Raw genomic sequence first — 20,483 nt, forward strand, 5'->3', positions numbered from 1 at the left:
AGGGCAATCTGACCTGTGTTATAAAGAACTAATTACTTTTCTTTTAGTAGTGGCATGCCAACTAGTGACACGGAATTGGAAGATTGGAAAATCTGTGTATCTCTCGTTGGAAGCAGAATGTATGGTCTGTTGCTGTATCAGAAAAATTAACAAAGATACTGCATACATTTTGCTGAATTATGGCATCCTTTTATAAAATACTTCACTGATAATCTTGAAGAATGGCAACTACCGAAACCACAGATTTGACTTTTGCAAACTTAACTAGATTGATCCATCCCGGAGGGGAAAAGAGTTGGGATTTTGTTTTTGTATTTTTTCTCCTTTTTGTAATTGTTATATATTGGAAATTAATAACACTATATTAAAAAACAAAAACATGGCTTTTTGTTTCCGGCCTGTTCTTCCAGCAACCTGACTTGTGCAAGCAGGCAGACCAGTGTGTGTGTGTGTGTGTGTGAACAAAAGGAAGTTGTGCCATTTAGGGCACACTATCTGCCTAAGTGTCACGGCTGGTTTTCCTCTCACAGAGTGAGGCAAGCCAACAGGCAGTCTATTTCCCCCTAACCCGCCCTGCTGCACAGAGAGGTAGGTTGTGTCTGTCTGTGTGGGAATCGATGGCAGGAATTTGCAGGTTTAATGCCTGCTGGCACTGCCAGCTAAAACAGACCGAAGAGCAGGTGGTGGGAAAGACCTGGGTCCCTGTTTGGGGAGGTGGGCATCTTGCTAAGTTCCTGTATTGTCTAGAGATTGGAACCAGAGCTCAGTCACTCAATCCCCAGGCATCTCCCGTGAGAAGGAGAGGGGGAAGGTTCTGCCTCTGAATATCAGTTTCTGGGAATCACAAATGGGGCGACTTGCTATTGCACACAACTCCTGCTCTTGGGCTCTGCACCTGTTGGGCCACTGTGAGGACAGAACGGTGGGCGGCAGGGGGCACTGGCCTGGCCCAGCTGGCTCTTCTTAAGGAAAGAACACCTCTCTGCTTGAGAGCCTAGTAAGCTGCTGCCAGCCAGAGCTAACGGTCCTGGGCTAGATCAATGAATAGTCTGACCTGCTACCCCTAGGCTCAGAGGTCATTTGCACTCCAGCTGCCACCGAACTACAGCACCCATCAGTGACATCTGGAGGGCCAAAGGGCCAGATCAGGGCTGAAATTAGACTTGAAAGAACCATTCTGTTGTAGGCAAGAGGCTCTGCCAAGGGGTGCGCTTTGTAAATGTGCCCAGCCCTCCCCACAACCTGCAACATCCATGACTGGTGGCTGGCCGGCCTGTCTCTTCAGCAAAGGCAAGGCCACCATCTCCTCAGACAGCCTGTTCCCTTGTCCTGTACTTCGCATCCTCAGGAAGACAGCAAGCAACTCTGTGTGTTTCAGGCTATTGAAATGGGGGTGGGGGTAGTGGTGAGCGAATGGGCCTGTGGAGAGCTTAGCCAGTAGAGCATGAACTCTTCATCCCAGGATGGTGGGTTCAAGCTTAGACAAAAGATTCCTGCATTGCAGGGGGTTGGATTATTTGACCCTCACGGTCCCTTTCAGCTCTACAGCTCTATGATTCTAGAGGCCACTTTCTGTCTGTGGCTTTTGATACACTTGATTTAAAAAAGAATCTATGATTTAAAAAAGAATCTAACAGCAGAGAACTTAAATCTTTTTGGAAGTCTTGTTCCACAGGTGCTGAAAAGGCAACTGAAATGGTGCCTGTCCAATATCTAACAGGAGGGAGTTTCCAAGAGTTGGGGCCACAAAGGCCTGATTCGTACATTGTGTGGAACTAGGATTCGCAGGGGAGGAGCACCCCAGACCCTGAGATTTCAGGACCCAAACCTGAGACTGAGTGGCCGCCCCCATGATATTACCTGGGGTGGGCGCCGTGCCAGGCCTGCATGAGCATGCAGCTCTCTCCTCTCAAGCCCAGCCCACTTCTATTCTCTCCCACCACTAAGCCCTGGAGAAAGAGGTGAATTGGGAGAGGGGGAAGAGGACACAAACACACACCCCCTGCAGGAATCCTTGCAATAATTTGCAGTCAGCTCCTGAATGTTGCAAGCTGCGTGCACAGTCTTCTTCTTCTTCTTGTGGACTCTCCTTCCTTGGAGGTATTTAAGCAGAGCTTGGGTGGGGGCCCCTTCCAGCTCTGCAATTCTGGGGTGGTTGTGTTCCAATTTGTGTGTGGTTTTCTAATGCACAAGTTAGGAAGGGTTGCCATTAAATGCGAACTGAGGAAGCTTCCTATGTTCTGTGATAGGAATTTTGAGGTCTTAGATATATGTTAAATGTTCATAAGTGTACCAACCAAGCACATACATAGATCAGCACAGGAAGACCGACCTGGAACCATTTTGATTCCCAAACTGACCAAATGTTTTCTCTGCAAGGTCAAAGGAAAATGGAAAAGCCTCCCCATTGTCTTTTCCTTCACAAATCCTGTCTTAAGGCTATGTCTGTGTTTGAATAGGGTGTGAGCCTGTGACCTGGCTCAGGAACGAAGTATCACTACAAAAGACTAGCCAGGCTCCCCAGGAAATCCAATCAAGTAACCTGCCAGACAGGAGATAAACAAGGACAGGAGAAAAACAACATTCAAAATTTCTCATGAGACGGAGCGTTCCACCAGTGTTGAAAAGGCCCTGGCTCTGGTTGAGGAAACTCAATGAAGATGCCTGCCTCAATATCAATAGGAAAGGAGTTCTGGAGAATACCTTCTACCACAATGAAAGATCCATTTCATGCAGGTGGGGGGGGGGATGTGCAAAAGTAATTTGAACGATGCACATAAATACACAAAGGGTTCCAGCGTTAGCTGAAGGTTCAGCATGAAGAATAACCAGAATATAGAAAGGTTTTCCAAGGCTCTACGGAAGTGTCCTCTGCAGCTTTGGTTCCCCCCTTCTGCCTTATCTTGCTCAAGCAATGGGTTTTGCAAAACCGCTAGTCCACATCCGCTGCTGCAGAGGACGAGATAAGCCTCTGCAGTGAGCCGGGTGGGTGGGCTGGGGGGGTGGCGCAGGAGAGCTGGTTTTGCAAGGGAAAGGTGAGAACATCATTTGCTTGCACTTCAGCTGGCGGCTTCTTGATGCAGCCCATAGTTAAGCTATGCAACTCACTCCTGCAGGAGACAGTGATAAAAGAGGATTGGATAAATTTGTGGACTTTTGTGACAAAACGGTGGAAGGGTCATGTGATTGGTCCTGCCGGCCAGGATGGCTCTGCTCTGATTCCATAGTCAGAGAGGGAAATGCTTCTGAATGCCAGGGGCTGGAAGCTGAGGGGGGGGGCGGCTCTTGCGCTCAGATCCTGCTTGCAGGTTTCCCCCAGGCACCTGGCTGGCCCCTGGGAGGACAGAATGCTGGGCCGTGTGCCATTGGCTTGATCCAGCAGCCAAGGCTCTTCTTATGGAACCTCCCAGACCAGAGGCAGTCTATCTGGATCCCAGCAGGGGTGGCCTGTGGGGCTGGGGCTCTGGGTGCATTTTTTATGGGGTGCTTAGGTTCGCAGCATCAACACCCCAAAGGGGTCTTGTTTCTCCCATAGCCGCAGCCTTGGACCCCAGCAGAAATCAGCTATGGCTCTCTCTCTCTCTCTGCCTTCCCAGCCTGCTGCTTCTGTCTCCAGCTTCTAGTTCCAATAACTGCTCCCAAACTCCGGCTTTTTCAAGTTTAGTTGCAATCCATGCAACTTGGGGTCCCTTCCAACTCTGATTCTATGATCTGCCATACTGCACAGAGCCCTCTTTCCTTTGATCTCTTAATGGCCCATCAGGGAGGCAGCCTGGCTTATATTTTAACACATGCTGGATCCAGGGATTAGAGAGGTCTGTCACCTACAAACTCATAACAATAGGTGGATAGATAGATAGACAGACAGACAGATGCATGTCACCCCAATCTCTGAGCAGAGAGATATTTCAGGGGTCCCCGGTGCTTACCCAGTGGAGAGCCAGGTGCTGCGTCAGTTTCACAGCAGCAGGACGGTCCCTCCGTCACTCAGGTCACGAAGGGTCTTGCCGGTTGCTGAGCAGCAGGCCAGAGAAGCCCAGAGGGGGGTCCCTCCTTCTCACCATAGCCTGCATCTGCTTGGGAGGAGTCCAGAGGCAGAGGGCTGGGGGGGGGGCCTGATGCCAGTCCCAGCAACGTCTTCCACTAGGGCCGGTGAGCCTAGGTGAACTCTGCTGTGTTTTCCCTCTTCTGAATAAAAAGCTGACTTCACATTGAGCCTGGCGTCTCCCTTCTGAGCTGCGGAGGAACCAGCCTTCCCAGCCGTGGAATCCAGCAGAAGTCCACCATGGCTGGGTCTCTCTCGCTTCGGCCTGCAGCCTGCTTCCAGTTCAGCTCTCACACAACTGGGGGGGGCAAGGCCCATTTATTTGCCCAGAGGCCACCATCACAGGGGTCCTTAGGTGGCAACTGTGACCAGTAAGAAGAAACCTGCCTGGCTAGTTCAACAATGGAAATCTGTTAGATTTTCACTTTGCTGAGAAAGAATCAGAAGGGCATCATGCTGACTAAATCCTCTCACCAAACCAATATATATATACAGTGGTACAGTGGTACCTCGGGTTAAGTACTTAATTCGTTCTGGAGGTCCGTTCTTAACCTGAAACTGTTCTTAACCTGAAGCACCCCTTTAGCTCATGGGGCCTCCTGCTGCTGCCGCGCCGCCAGAGCCCAATTTCTGTTCTCATCCTGAAGCAAAGTTCTTAACCCGAGGTACTATTTCTGGGTTAGTGGAGTCTGTAACCTGAAGTGTCTGTAACCTGAGGTACCACTGTACCTTGGTTTACAAACTTAATCCGTTCCGGAAGTCCGTTCTTAAACCGAGGTGTGCTTTCCTTAGTGAGGCCTCCTGCCGCTGGTGCCCTTCCACCATTTGGATTCCGCTCTTAGACCGAGGTAAAGTTCGCAAACTGGGACACTATTTCTGGTTATGTGGAGTTTGTAAACGGAATCGTTCTTAAATTGGAGTGTTCTTAAACCGAGGTACCACTGTACACATGCTGCTTCCAAACTTCAGACTGGCAGGTGCTGGCTGCAAATGATTGCAGAGATGCTCTGGGGGCCTGACCTGCTCTGCCCCCTCTCCCCAAGGTCTCTGGTCTGGGCTGTTGTAAATAAAAATATGCTCTTTTCCCTTATGGGGTATCCAAGAGCCCGTATAGAGTCCTTAAGTGGGTTCCCTATCAGTATGAGAAAATAACAGAGGCCAACCAGAGAATATTGAGAAGCAAAGCAGCTAGTAAGCTTGATCTTTATTGATCTGTTGCAACAGGGTACTCCCCTCACACGCAGGAGAGGAGGAGGACCCCCAAAAATGCTGTGCAAGGGCTTATAAAGACTTTTGAAAATCCCATCCTCTAGATCAAGACCACCCCCAGAAACATTACACATACATCACAGAAGGGGTGTAACCTAAGACCACTCCTCAGATACATCCCACCTACATCACAGAAATTTAAATGTTGTTTTTTTCTTGTCCTTGTTTATCTCCTGTCTGGCAGGTTACTTGATTGGATTTCCTGGGGAGCCTGGCCATTCTTTTGTAGTGGTAAAATTTCCTGGGCCAGGTCACAGGCTCACACCTTATTCATATCTTAAATGTGTCCTTAAGACAGGATTTGTGAGGAAAGAGACAATGGAGAGACTTTTCCAGTTTGACCTTGCAGAGAAAACATTTGGTCAGTTTAGGAATCAAAATGGTTCCAGGTTGGTCTTCCTGTGTTGATCTATGTATGTGCGGTTATGAACATTGCCATATATCTAAGACCATAAAATTCCTATCACAGGGCCATTGCAGGGCTGGCGGGGGGGGGGGGCACCTGCTGGGCAAGATGGGCTTTCCGAATGCAGATCCCCACTCGCCAGTTCTCAGTTATCGCCCAGAGGCTTTGGCTTCCAACCTCATCCCTTCCAATGCCTGACGATGGTTCTGTTTGCCCATCTCTTCCAGACTAAGGCATGCCTCCCGTTTCAAGAGTCCCTCTGATCTTGCTGGTGCTCCTGGGAACATCTGCCAGTGCGCTGGATTGGGCCCTGGAAGGAGAATGGAAAGGATGGAAGGAAGTTCATGCCAAGCAATACCTCAAGGTGAGTTTGCCGTGACAAGATGTCAATTTCCCCAAAGTCCTAGCACTGCTGATTATTGCAGAGAGAAATTTCCCTTGGGAAATCCAACTTCTCTTCAAGGGACCTAAAGACAAAGACTCTCTGTGCACATACAAAGTGCCTGGTTACTTATAAAAACGTATTTGCTTTGTTGGATTGTAGCCTTTCTAAGCCTTATTAACCATGGGTAGGAAAATGTTGCACCCGGGCAGGGACGAAAGGAGCCAAACGACACCAAGGGGTTAAATCCAGAGAAAGAGCTTTTTATTCTGCCATCTTGGGGGGGGGGGCAGAGGCACCTGTGTGATTCAGTTCACAAAAGACAGGCCGCAGCAAAAAGCATTTTACATCAGGTTTTTATCCTGTTCCCCAACCCCCCTTTCTTCCCTCTCCCCCTTCAAAGATTTTACATAGAAATGTTGCTTTTCGTTCTCTGGCTCTGCTCCCGGAAGTATGTTGCAAGTCAATGTGCCAGAACAAGGTCATCTTGGATCTGGGAAGCAAAAAGCTTTACTCTTCTCAGCTCAGCTTTTTGCTACAGCTTTTTTGTTACAGAGAGGACTGCTTAGCTAACGCTTTTTGTCTTAGAGGAAAATGCAGTTTTAAAAATGCTTGAAGCAAGGCATGGCTGGGGGGGGGAATTCACAAACAGTTTTAGGGCTTTCTGGGGTAACCCTAACTGTACCCCTTCAGGATTAGACGAAGGTTCCCTCTAAATTCAGCATGGCGTTCTAGTGAGGGACATCTGGGCCTCAGCCCTTCTGGGCCCCCAGCAGCTGCTATTCAGAGGCAGAAGCTCCTGGGCAGGAACATTTCAGAGACAGGCAGCACCAAATGGGCTCCTTTGGAGGAAGGTGAGGTATAAATGCATGTAATAGCGGTGGCCTTTTAGTAGAATAAAAATAATACTGAGGTCCAGCGCCGAGGCCCTTCTGGCGGTTCCCTCTCTGCAAGAAGCCAAGTTACAGGGAACCAGGCAGAGGGCCTTCTTGGTGGTGGCACCCGCCCTGTGGAACGCCCTCCCACCAGATGTCAAAGAGAAGAACAACTACCAGACTTTTAGAAGGCATCTTAAGGCAGCCCTGTTTAGGGAAGCTTTTAATGTTTAATAGGTTATTTTATTTCAGTGTTTTGTTGGAAGCCGCCCAGAGTGGCTGGGGGGTATAAATAATAAATTATTATTATTATATAATAGCATTATTCCCCCCCCTTGCTTTTTATTTTTGTCCTAAATTTATTTGCCGAGCTAAAGAAGAAAATACATTTATAAAAGGGGGAACCAGTGAAATTTATAAAATATTAGAAGAAATGGAGGATCAAAAAGATCAATTAAAAGAGGTGTGAGAAAAGGCGACAACAAGGCAGATAGATTATCAAAGCTAGGGGGAAATATGATAGAAGCATACATTGAATATGTTGTCCATAAAAATAAAAGAAAATTGTTGTAAGTTAGTTTGGAGATGGTATTTAACACCAGTTAGATTAAATCAAATAAACAAGGAATATTTGGCATTATATTGGTGGGGATGCCAGGAAACAGGGATTTATGTTCACATGTGGTGGGGGTGTAAATATGTAAAAAATAATAATAATGGCAAAGGGTGTTTAAGGAGATAAGAGAAATTACGGGGTTAATGATGATCCAAAGTCCAGAGGTCCCACTATTATCAGTTTACGACGGGGCCAGGAAGGACTTGCTCACAAATGTTTTGACAGCCGCACAAATCATTATAGCTGGGAAGTGGAAGGGCAAGGAGAATATAAAATGGAAGAATGGTACAAAGAGCTTTGGGATATAGCTATTAATGACAAGTTGACATGTACCATTAGGGTAAGACGGGGAGGAATGATTTTGAAAAGATATGGAGGGTGTTTTTGGAGTTTGTATTACTCACACAGAAAAGGGACCGTCACAGGAGGTGCTGAGATTTTGGGAAGATGAACAGGCATTGTGGAGTGGTCTCAGTGGAGGGGGGCACATTTTTATTCTTATTTATGTATGATTAGTTGTATGATTTTTATTATATTAATAATAAACAATATTTTTTAAAAAGAAAGGAATTCATATCCCATCATTTCCGTGGTGGATTTTCATCATTCCAGCGTTGCTTTACTCAGGAAAAAGATGGCCATCAGAGGAGGGAACTTGAAGCGAGGCCATAATCCCTGAAGCCTGTGGTCACACGCTCGCCAGCCATACTGCCTCGGGGTTAAGTCTCATCATCCTGACTCAGGATTGCCACTCAAAACCATTCAGAGAACAATGTCCAACCAGTTTCAGTGTACTGGGAGAGACAAAGGGGGGTATTTGACTTGGCCTGGGGAGTCGGAGGTTGCAGCTTACCCAGTGATAGGAATGTAGTATATCTCTGATTGACATGGCATCAGTTTTCAGCCCAAATGCCACTCCTAGTTCATGACATGTTTATGACATATGTGTGACATCAAGGTGTTATGGGTAATCTAGGGAAACTTTTAAAAGAGCACCCCTTGTTTAAAAGAGTACCCCTCACTGCATCTTCTGTGTTGAAGTTTGGAGTCTTGTTGCAACAATAAAGATCAGGCCTTCTGGCTGCTGGTTTGCTTCAATTTCTTGACTACAGTCTTGTTTGACCTTCCAGCCTAAGCCTGCGGAACTCATTGCTGCAAGAGAGAAACACCGGAGCAGAATAGAGAGAGAGAATGAAGAGAGACTCCTTCTGGCCTGTCCAAACAGTGTATCATTGAGATAAGATAGAATCATAGAGAGTTGGAAGAGACCACAAGGGCCATCGAGTCCAACCCCCTGCCAAGCAGGAAACAGGGCTGATCTTCATCCCGCTCAGTCCAGCTGCTCCCATCTCCTCTGAAAAACATTCCAGATGAGAATCTTCTGCTTGTTCCTTAGCAGAATGGAGATGTACTGGCCATGTTCTGGCCTGTTTCAGCTTCCAGCCTGGAATACACACAATATGCTATAAAACTTTTGTTATTTGAAGTGATTTCTCTCCCTCAGAAATGCCATTTAGATTTAATACTTGGCACACATACATCCCCATTTTTAAAGTTGGATTTTCCATAGCATCAATTTATTGTGGGAGAATTGATCAAATTTATTTTTACTAGCCATCATGCTCCATAATTTCCTGACTGACTTAATTCTGTCAGGTGGATTTTGAATTATAACATATTTTGATCCCAGTGCTGCCCATTCACCTAATGGGGTTATAGCTGCATATTCAAGGGACACCCAAGCCAGAAAAATATTGTTGGAATTTACTTTCCAACATCTAACATTTGGTAGTAAATAAACTTGATGGTACAGTTCTAGATTTGGGATGCCAAATCCTCCTTTTTTGTTGGTAACTTGCATTCTTTAGTAAGGATATTCTTGGAGTTGCAGAACCCCTTAGGCATTTCCTAACTAAGGAGTTCATTTTACATAAATATTTACTAGATAAATGAAGTGGAATTCCTCTCAAAATGTAGATTGTTCTGGGAATAACGTTCATCTTGAGAGCGTGTTCTGTGTTACAAATCAAGCATTGCTAGGAGGTGTTTCTTTCTGTTTTCTAATGTATTTCTTACCAAGAAAAAAGTCAGTGTGGCATGAGAAAATTTTGGTGTGGTCAGAGAAAAAAGCTTGAGAACCCCTGATCCGCAACTGAACTTCCCATTGCAGGAGGAAGAGGCATTTCGTCGGACCGTCTGGGAGAAAAACCTGCGGAGGATTGAGCAGCATAACCGGGAGGGGAACAGCTTCCAGCTGGCAATGAACCACCTGGGCGATTTGGTAACCGGAACTCTCTTGCATTGCCTTGTTGAGCCGGCATTTGTGAGCGCTCTCTTTGGGGGAACGCAGGTCTTGGGAATGGCTGCAGTCCAGCTGCTGGGAGTGGAGAGGGAGGATGTTGGTGTTGGCCAGTGATTTAAAGCTTTGCCCTGGGATGCAGCCTCAGGAGTAGCTTGGCAGGAGTGGGCATTCTGAAAATCTGGAAGTAAGAGCACAGCAACTATGGTTTCCTCCCGCAGACGGATGAAGAGTTTAACGAGATGCTCAGCAGCTTCCGTTCTGACTTGGCCGACCAACCCGGTAAGAAGGTTGCCTTGTTCCAAGAATCCGCCAGCCTGGAGACTCCCAAGGAAGTTGACTGGCGCACCAAAGGATATGTCACCCCAGTCAAGAACCAGGTGAGCCCAGAACCACCTGGGGAGACTTAATGGCCAAGCTCAGGATTCCTGGAGGGGCCTTTTTTAACATCTCTCTGTTGGAGCAGGCCCATGGCTCGTCTAGTCCAGCATCCGGTTCCCACAGGGCAAGAGCACTCTGCCCACTTGTGATACCCATCAACTGGCTTTCCGAGGTGGACTGCCCCTGGCCACTGAGGTTCTGCACATGGAGAACACTACTGGATTAGACAAAAGGAGGTCCATCTAGCCCAGCGTCCTGTTCTCACAGGACTCAGCCTGATGGCCCAACAGGAGACCTGCAAGCAGGACCCAAATACAAGAGCAGGGCCATCCTGGCTAGAAGCCAGCCTGACCTTCTCCTCCACATATCTGACCAGCCCTCTTTTAAAGCCATCCAAGTTGGTGGCCCTCACTGCCTCCCTTGGGAGGGAGTTCCGCCCTTTAAATGTCCTTCTGAAGGGCTTTTCTCCCTCTGTCCTGAATCTTCCAACATCTGCCTTCATTGCATGTCCACCAGTTCTAGTGTTATGGGAGAGGGAGAAAAACTTTTTGCGTTATCATAGAATTGCAGAATTGGAAGGGACCCTCAGGGTCCAACCCCCTGCAATGCAGGAATCTTAGCTAAAGCTGGCAGGTGGCCGTCCAGCCTCTGCTCAGAAACCTCCAAGGAAGGAGAGACCACCACCTTCCTAGGGAGTCCATTTTCCACTCTCAAAGAGCTCTTTCTGTCAGAAAGTTCTTCCTGATGTTTACCGTATTTTTCGCTCTATAAGACACACTTTTTCCCTCCTAAAAAGCAAGGGGAAATGTGTGTGTGTCTTATGGAGCGAATGCAGGCTGCGCGGCTATCCCATAAGCCAAATCCCTCTTGCTGTTCTGGCTTCTGGGATTCAGAATATTTTTTTCCTTGTTTTCCTCCTCCAAAAACTAGGTGTGTCCTATGGTCTGGTGTGTCTTACAGAGCGAAAAATACGGTAGTTGGAGTCTCCTTTTTTGTAACTTGAAGCCATTGGTTTGGCTCCTACCCTCCAGAGCAGGAGAAAACAAGCTTGTTCCCTCATCCATGTGAGAGCCCTTGAGATGTTGGAAGATGGCTCTCATATCTCCCCAGTCTCCCCTTCTCTAAGCTAAACATACCCAAGTCCTTCAACCTTTCTACATAAGGCCTGGTTTCCAGACCCTCCTCGGCACATGTTCCTTCTTAAATTGTGGCTCCCAGAATGGGACCCAGGGCCCAGGTGGGGTCTACCCCCACACCATGCATGTTTGATTTACTTCTGCCTCGCCACCTCTTGCTGTTCCCACAGGGCCACTGCGGATCCTGCTGGGCATTCAGCGCCACTGGAGCACTTGAAGGGCTGCGCTTCAACAGGACAGGCAAGCTGATCCCGCTAAGCGAACAGAACCTCATTGATTGCTCCTGGAAGCTGGGCAACCAGGGCTGCCACGGAGGGTACATCACCCGGGCCTTCGAGTACGTGCGGGAAAACGGAGGCATAAACTCAGAGACCAGCTACCCGTACTTGGAGAAAGTAAGACGGAAGGAGGAATCAGTGCACATGCCTCGCTGATCTGGGCCACACACATGTGCACAATTCTGCGGTCAAGTACAGACCTTTGCCACCTTCAAATTACTTCTAATTTATAGTCTGCCCTATTGCATATATTAATATTTTGCATATATTGTCCAGACACAAAAGCTTCACTCACAATTACTCCTAATATCATTTTTATAAGAAGCTGAACCTATGCTGGATGTGCACATGATATTACACAACTATCTGAATGTAACACTGACTGTTTGATGTTCAGTTTTGAAGAAAGTTCTGTTTGGACCAAAAATCAGAGGTCTGTCTCTCCCCACAGCTTCCATTAGCCCGCAGTTGTTTTCTCTCCAGGAGAGACCTCATTATCACATCCTTTGTTCTCTGTGGCTTCCAGAGAAACACTCAAAGGCAACTCCCTTCAAAATGGCAGTTTGCAATTTAATAACCCTCACACATGATCTAAAGTTAAACATGATATGAGAGAGCAGAGAACACCCTAAATTGATTATCAACCCATTTATTTTATTTTTTCAATTTTTGTTTATCATTTCCATTTTTACACATGAAACAAGAACCTCCCCTTCCATGGTTCATTTTGCTACTTTCTTTACTTTCTTTTCCACTACATATTCTAGTTTCCCCCTATATCTTATTTTTTCTCAACTTTATATCTCAATATCTCTTACTGCTTTTACTGTTAACTTTTTGACATGCTTTCAATATGTTTCCAAATAATCTATAAAACATTTCCAGCCATCTTTGAATACTTTTTTTTATCCTGACCCTTATTCTATTTGTCAATCTTGCCATTTCTAAATATTCTATTAACTTTGTCTGCCATTCCTCCTTTGTTGGGATCTTCCCTCCACTTCTGAGCATACGCCATGCGCAGACCCCTTCATGATGCTCAAGGGATCTGCTTTGCTTTATTATAGCCCAATGGGATTTTCCAATTTTCAGCAGCACACATACAAGCACATACAGAGTTATTTTCTATTTCAATGTTAATTAAACAAATAATAATAATACTTAACACGCCCTTCACAGGTGGAAAACACAATTAGGAGGTAAGGGAGAGAAGGGATCCTTTTGCTAGACCTCTGGTCCATCTAAGAAGAAATCAATCTTAGTGTGGCAGCACTTTGGAACTCCCTGCTGACTGACATCTGACAGGTGCCTTCACTGTGCTCCTCTCTGGACCGCTGGCACCCGCCCTCGTGCCGCACAGCCAAGGAGTGGTGCCTGGGCAAGGGCTGCGCCAGGAGCCTCGGCTCTCTCCGCCCCCTCCTCCTCGGCCTGCTGCAGCTGCAGCTGCAGGGCTGCTGGGATGCTGCCAAGCCTGCCAAGGAGCGCCACCGCTGCGCCCACTGGGAGCTCACTAAGCTGAAAGGGCGAATGTGGTCCCCTCAGGCGTGCAGAGAAGTCCCCCTGTTGCCCCCTGCACGACACCCACAAGGAGGTTGGGGGGCGCAACCCTTGCCTTGCCCTGGGCAATGTCAACACAGGTTACACCACTGGGACCAGCGCAGGAAGGAAGTGCATAAGCCCACACCAAATTTTACACCTAGTTTGGAAGCAGCAAACTGCTCAGTCAAGTCCGCTTCTCGTGGATCCTTCATAGCCTTGCAAAGTCTGCACTGCAGCCCTTCCTCTGAGGAGGGCAGGTTGAAATGTTTCCCTTTTTTGTGGAGCTCAGTTTCCAAAACGAGTTTCTGTCATTCATAGAATTGTAGAGTTGGGAGGGACCCCGGGGGTCCACTAGTCCAACCCCCTGCCCACAGCCCCACGGGGGTTGGCTTGGACCACCAGCCTTCTGATTAACAGCCAGGCGCCCTGAGCCCTGGAAGCCCTGGGGGCTTTTTGGAGCTGCAAATGCAGCCCTGGGGAAGCTGCCCCAGCCACTCTCCTCACTCGCCCTGCTCTGCAGCCGCCTCCAGGTGATTGTCGCTTCTCCACAGGATGGATCCACGTGCAGTTACAACTCTCAGGACCGCGCGGCCAACTGCACATCCGTCGTGGTGGTCCCAGTGGGGAACGAGGTGGCCCTGGAGCAGGCTGTGGCAACCATTGGGCCGGTTTCGGTGGCCGTGGACAGCAGGAGCTTCTACTTCCATTTCTACAAGTCAGGTGAGGGGCCAAACGTTTGCAGCCTCTGGTCTGATTTTGGTGGCAGCTATATTGCCATTATTAATATTGCGCAGAATGAAGCAATTGGATGCATAAAAACGGACTCCTTTTGGAATGAAAATTGTCCAGATCCATAAATACAATTCAAAGCTTTAAACAGGTACAAAACAATCAGCAATACATCCAGAAAGCATTTGCATCAAGGATAGGCTCTTCTTAAATTATGACCAGAGCAAAAATGCATGCTGTGTCTCTGTGCAGCTCCTGGAAGGGCAGCTTATCACGTCCTCCTCTCACTGTGTTTGGGTACAAAAGACCAAGCCAGCTCCCTCCAGAATGATGAATTTGCAATTGAATACATTAACTGCGTCATCTAAGGCTAAACTCATGTGAAGGCTAGCAGAGAATATGAACAGTTAATTATAGACTCAGCTAGATGCTTAGAGAGAGCTCTTTCTAACTTAGTATACAATGGGATTTTCCAATGTTAAACCCTTAGCAACATACTAGATTCAGGTAGGTATCCGTGTTGGTCTGATGCAGTCAAAATAAATTTAAAAAATGTCCAGTAGCACATTAGAGACCAACTAAGTTTGTTTTGGGTATAAGCTATTTCTCTATTTCAGTGGGCAATTACACAATTATACTTAACAAGCTAAAGGATAATAGGCAACTCCTGGGCACAGATGGCTAATTTGTGGGCCTCATCTAAGGTGGGCCGCAGCAGCAGTGCCAGACACTTGTACCCTGGCCACTGTAGTCCATGCAGTGGTGAGCTTGAGGTTGGACTACTGCAATGTTCAGCGCTTGGGGCTGCCCTTTGCACCTGGCTTGGAAGCACTGGCAGGCGCAGAATGCAGTGACCAGACTGCTGATGGAGACATCTGGCTGAGGACGAGAGACACCCTTGTTAAAAATATTTGTACCGGCTGCCCAACCCCTGCCAAGCCATGTTTAGTCCTTGCATTGATTTACAAATCCCTGAACAACTTAGGTCCAGGCTGCCTCAGGGATCACCTGAAGCCTTCTTTCCCAGCTCAGTTACTGAGATCACCTGCAGGAGCATTGTAGGGTCGTTCCCCAACTCAGGCTCACCTGACAGCAACAAGAATCAGAACCCTATCCTGTGGAACTCTCTGCCACTAGCAAGCCAGCAGGCACTGCCTGTGCCGACTTTTAAACACCTGCTGAAAACTTTTCCATGCCAGGCCTAAGCAGAGAAGGAAGAATGCATCTTCCCACAATAGTTAGCTGATTTCTGATTTAAACTTTTTAATATGGTTTTGCACTATATGGTTTTATGTACTGGTACTGTAAAGAACACACACACATAATATTTTTATGTTGCACTGGATGTGCTTGGCTTAAAGGCCAGTTCTGTGCCTGAAAACTTCAGAACTCAGACCCTCCATATGCTAAAAACCATAATAATAATAATAATAATAATAATAATAATAATAATAATAATTTGTACCCCGCCCATCTGGCTGGGTTTCTCCAGCCACTCTGGGTGGCTTCCAACAAAGATTAAAAATACATTAAAATGTCACACATTAAAAACTTCCCTGAAAACAGCCTTCAAATGTCTTCTAAATGTCAGGTAGTTGTTTATCTCTTTGACATCTGACGGGAGGGCGTTCCACAGGGCGGGCGCCACCACTGAGAAGGCCCTCTGCCTGGTTCCCTGTAACCTCACTTCTCGCAGGGAGGGAACTGCCAGAAGGCCCTTGGCGCTGGACCTCAGTGTCCGGACTGAACGATGGAGGTGGAGACGCTCCTTCAGGTATACTGGGCCGAGGCCATTTAGGGCTTTAAAGGTCAGCACCAAGACTTTATATCAAGTCGGATGGTTGGGGAAGTTTGTACAATTATAGAGCTAGCCCATCTATGAGGCAGAGGATGCTGCCGTTGCTCCATCTAGCTCAGTATTGTCTACACTGGCTGGCAGCAGCTCTCTGGAGTTTCAGGCCGAAGGGTCTCTCTCTCCCAGCCCCACCTGGAAATGCCATCAGGGATTGAGCCAATGTGGTAAAGGCTCTACCACTGAGCTACACTCCTTCCCTTGTCAATAAAATAAGATTCCAGTCCTCATGGGCCTGATTTAAAGAGGAAGCTGTATTATGGGAAGTCAGGCCATTGGTCTATAACATGGGGAGGCAACCTAAGGCCCGGGGGGCCGGATCCTGCCCAATTGCCTTCTCAATCCAGCCCACGGATAGTCCGGGAATCAGTGTGTTTTTACATGAGTAGAATGTGTGCTTTTATTTAAAATGCTTCTCTGGGTTATTTGTGGGGCATAGGAATTCATTCATTCCCCCCCAAAAAAATATAGTCCGCCCCCCCAAGGTCTGAGGGACAGTGGACCAGCCCCCTGCTGGAAAGGTTTGCTGACCCCTGGTCTATAATATATACCTCAGGACTGTCTACACAAAGGGCTCGCCCACACTTCTACCTGTGTGCCACAGAAAGTGTGGTCAAGTGCTCTCCCCCTTGCCCTGGCTCCTTTCCGAGGGAAAACTGGCTCTTTTGGTGATCGATTGGAACAAATGGCAAACCAGGGAAAACCCAAATTGCCTATTGAGCGCTAAAGAGCAGTTTTCTTTGGGATGGCAGGACAAGCCCTGACTTTCTACAGCTCTTCCTTCTCCATACCCCTTCCCTCTTTGTGCATTACCCCTTCAAAGATCCGGGTGCTCTTAAAAAAATAGAACTTGGAATTTATTTACTTTTTTAAACCCAAAAAGCTTCCCATTGGAAAGTCATACTTGACACACAAAGTAGATAACTAGATTTCAGAGTGATGGTGGCGTTGGAGTGTTTGTGCAGTCGGTTATGGTCTACTCTGAGTGGTCTCAGTTGGTCATTGTTATTTTATTTGTTTATTAAATTTGTATTTATGTTAAATATCGGAGGATCTGCTGCCAGCAAGGCTCACATTGGATGAAGCTCCCTTGGGCGCGCCTTCCTCCCCACTTTGCCCTGTTCTGATCCTGCCTCACTCCAGGTCTCTTCTCCTGCCAGGGGTGTTTGACAGCTCCTCGTGTACCCAGCTGGTGAGCCACGCCATGCTGGCCGTTGGTTATGGGACGCTCCGGGACGGTGGGAACAACACGGCTTATTGGATCCTAAAGAACAGGTGACCAAAGGGGTATTTGAGCCAGGGCGGGAATGGTCGGGAAAAGCTCAGAAGAACATAGGAGAAGCTCTTCTGCGAGGGCTGGCCCACCCATGAGGTGAGGTGAGGGAACCGCCTCAGGCTGTAGGATCCATGGGGCAGCAGATCCAGCCTCCATAGCGGCCCCTTGGCAATGGGAGCTCGTCTCCTCCCACCCATGGCGGTGGGACACCATCAAGTGGTTGTCTCAGGTGCCCAGGTGTCTTGGGCATCTAGTCCAGCCTCCTGTTCTCACAGTGGCCAACCAGATGCCCCCAAGCCTGGGAGCAGGATTTGGGCACAAGAGCAGCCCTCTTCTCCTCCCATGGTCACCAGCAACCACATGTCTGAAACAGTACAGGAAAATAGTCCAGAAGCCATTTTGACTCTCCCAAATTGACCTCAAATATTCCTCTGCAGGAGGAAGGAAATGGGAAAGCTTCCCCATTGTCTTCTTGCTCACAAATCCTGTCTTAAGGGCATATTTCTGCATGAATAGGGTGAGCCTTCAGGAACTAAAGTATGTGCCATTACCAAAGAATGGCCAGGCTACCCAGGCGATGCAATCAGGGACCATTAACAGGTATCCTGACAGACAGGATCTCTGCTGGAGACCGCCTCCTTCTGTGATGTATATCCTGGGGGGGGGGGTCTTGGGCTACAGGGTGGGCAACTTCAAAAGTCTATATAAGGGCTTGCGCACCATTGTTCAGGGTTCCTCCTCCCTCCTGCGTGTGGGGAGTGGGGACCCTGTTGCAACAGTTTAATACAGTGGTACCTCGGGTTACAGATACTTCAGGTTATGTGATTTCGGGTTGCGCATCGCGCCGAACCCGGAAGTAGCAGAACGGGTAACTTCCAGGTTTCGGCGCTCAGGCATACATGCATGCGCAGAAGCGTCGAGTCACGACCCGCACATGTGGTTTAGACCACAGCGCCACCCGTGTCCTAAAATTATATTACAAAGTAATTATATTACGAATTATATTCCGTCTCCCATTATTAGAATGGGATACAAAAGACGAAATGGTTAAATCAAGAATATACACTGGGCTAAAGATCTGGGACACAATATGGAAATAAGTGCATGAGAAAAGCTGTGGAAAGTAGATATGAAATATACTGCTTAGTATGCTTTAAAAGTAAATTACATGAAAATTACATGTATTGCTTAAGTGATATACTTAACACCTAACCAATTATCTAAAATGTGTAAGAATATTCCTAACAATTGCTGGAAGTGTAAACCCGCAGATGGATCTTTTTTTCATGTGTGGTACAATTGCAAGAAAGCAAGGGAATTTTGGGAAATGAAACATGATGAAATAAAAAAGATATCCAAAATGCCAAAAGCATTTTTGTTAGGGATTATAGGGGCAGAAATCCCCCCCCAAAATATTAAAGTTGTTTATGTAACAACAGCGGCTAGGATTTTATATGTGCAGAAATGGAAGGAAGATGAAGTTCCCACCAACGAAGAATGGAAAAGTAAGATAATGGACTTTGCAGAACTCTCAAAATTAAGAGAATCTAATGACGAGTGTTTTATGGACGAATGGATGCCTTTTTTGGACTATTTAAAGAAATATTATAGTATGATGAGCTTGTGAGGAGGATTTGAGATATGAGCAACAGAAATAATTAGATTATAATACTGTGGTTATGATTTAATAGAAGAGAGAGTGTAGCAGAAGGAGAAAAACAACAACTCCATGGAAAACTGGGAAGCAGATAAAAAAATCAAGAAAAGATGAAAATGTGTTTTGATTGTATATGCTAAACATCTGGAAACTTAACAAAATATAATTTTTAAAAAGAGATTTCACCCCCTTAAAAATATAAAGCGGCATGGAAATGAAAATACTACTATTACTACTGCTGACAATATACGGTTATGATGGTGATAATGGCTTTGAGGGTTTGGGGGGCTTTTTTTTACAATCAAGTGATATATAAATTGCATGAAATAAAATAATGTACTGACCCCTCCTTTCTCTCTCTTTCTCTATCAGCTGGTCTGAGAAATGGGGAGAGCAAGGCTACATGCGATTGGTGAAGGGCACTGGCAATCACTGTGGCATAGCCAATCAAGCCAGCTACCCCGCCCTGTAAGCTTCTCAAGAGCCAGAATCCCACCCCTCCCGACCTGCCCCACCTGAACCTGTTGCACAGCTATGAATCCTCAGTTGCTGAACATGCAATTTCACGTTCTCTGAGAAAAGCTGAAATTGCAAAGGAAATCATGTATAGTGGTCCCTCGGGTTAAGTACTTAATTCGTTCTGGAGGTCCGTTCTTAACCTGAAACTGTTCTTAACCTGAAGCACCACTTTAGCTAATGGGGCCTCCTGCTGCTGCCGCGCTGCCAGAGCACGATTTCTGTTCTCATCCTGAAGCAAAGTTCTTAACCTGAAGCACTATTTCTGGCTTAGTGGAGTGTGTAACATGAAGCGTCTGTAACCTGAGGTACCACTGTACTATTATTACCTGCTGGGCTTCCTGACTTCCCTGTTCCTTAGTTGTTGTTGTTTTAAATGTCTCTGTCCTGCATATAATTCTGATGCACACTTTATCCTTGTATCGCTTTCCATTTGGCAGCAGCAACCTGCATTTTGTTGCCTTATTAAATAAACGTGGAATTCTGAAACGCCTGTTGTTGCCGGAAACCGTGATGAACTTCCTGGGGAAAGTGGCAAATGAATATTTTAATAACTCGGTCGGTTGAGCATGAGAATCTCAGGGTCATGAATTTGAGCCCCACGTTGGGCAAAAAGATTCCTGCATCGCAGGGGCTTGGGCTAGACTCTAGGATAAATGAATGCCATCTGCATGATACAGAATTTGACCACACCTGGATTTCCTACACCCACTTACACACCCTGGGGATGTTTGGAAGTTAACACTTAGTTAACAATGCTTTTCTGGCATTTGCTGTATTTCAGTTTGGCATTGTGTGTGTGTGTGTGTGTGTGTGTGTGTGTGAGTGCTTCAAGCAAGGAGACCATAGCATGAAATGTGGTCCAGCTACCACCAGAGCAGCAGGGCCACAGGTTTATAAATGGATTCCTCTCCAAACAGTATGGCCTTTCTACATTGAGGACATTGTTCTTGCTGTCCATCCCAACATGTTATGACATAGAATTGTAGAGGGACCCCGAGGGTCATCTAGTCCAACCCCCTGCAATGCAGGAATCTCGACTAAAGCATCCCTGACAGATGGCCACCCAACCTCTGCTTAAAAACCGCCAAGGAAGGAGAGCTCATCGCCTCTCGTGGGAGTCTTACACTGTCAAACAGCTCTCACTGTCAGAAAGTTCTTCCTGATGCTTAGTTGGAATCTCCTTTCTTGTAACTTGAAGTCATGGGTTCGAGTCCTACCCTCCAG

The 20,483-nt window shown here is 46.9% G+C and overlaps 1 protein-coding gene across 1 annotated transcript; it reads left to right on the plus strand.

Moving 5' to 3' along the window:
- Positions 1–507: 507 nt before the first annotated feature.
- On the plus strand, positions 508–19,745 carry LOC128405718 (procathepsin L-like). Its single transcript, XM_053372621.1, has 8 exons — positions 508–588; positions 5,948–6,084; positions 9,764–9,874; positions 10,114–10,272; positions 11,580–11,804; positions 13,778–13,946; positions 16,968–17,082; positions 19,113–19,745. The coding sequence occupies exons 2-8, from the start codon at positions 5,956–5,958 to the stop codon at positions 19,210–19,212; spliced, it is 1,008 nt and encodes a 335-aa protein (XP_053228596.1). The 5' UTR covers positions 508–588; positions 5,948–5,955; the 3' UTR covers positions 19,213–19,745.
- The last annotated feature ends 738 nt before the right edge of the window (positions 19,746–20,483 follow it).

This window comes from Podarcis raffonei, chromosome 18 (assembly GCF_027172205.1).
Source record: "Podarcis raffonei isolate rPodRaf1 chromosome 18, rPodRaf1.pri, whole genome shotgun sequence".
Taxonomy (NCBI): Eukaryota; Metazoa; Chordata; class Lepidosauria; order Squamata; family Lacertidae; genus Podarcis; species Podarcis raffonei.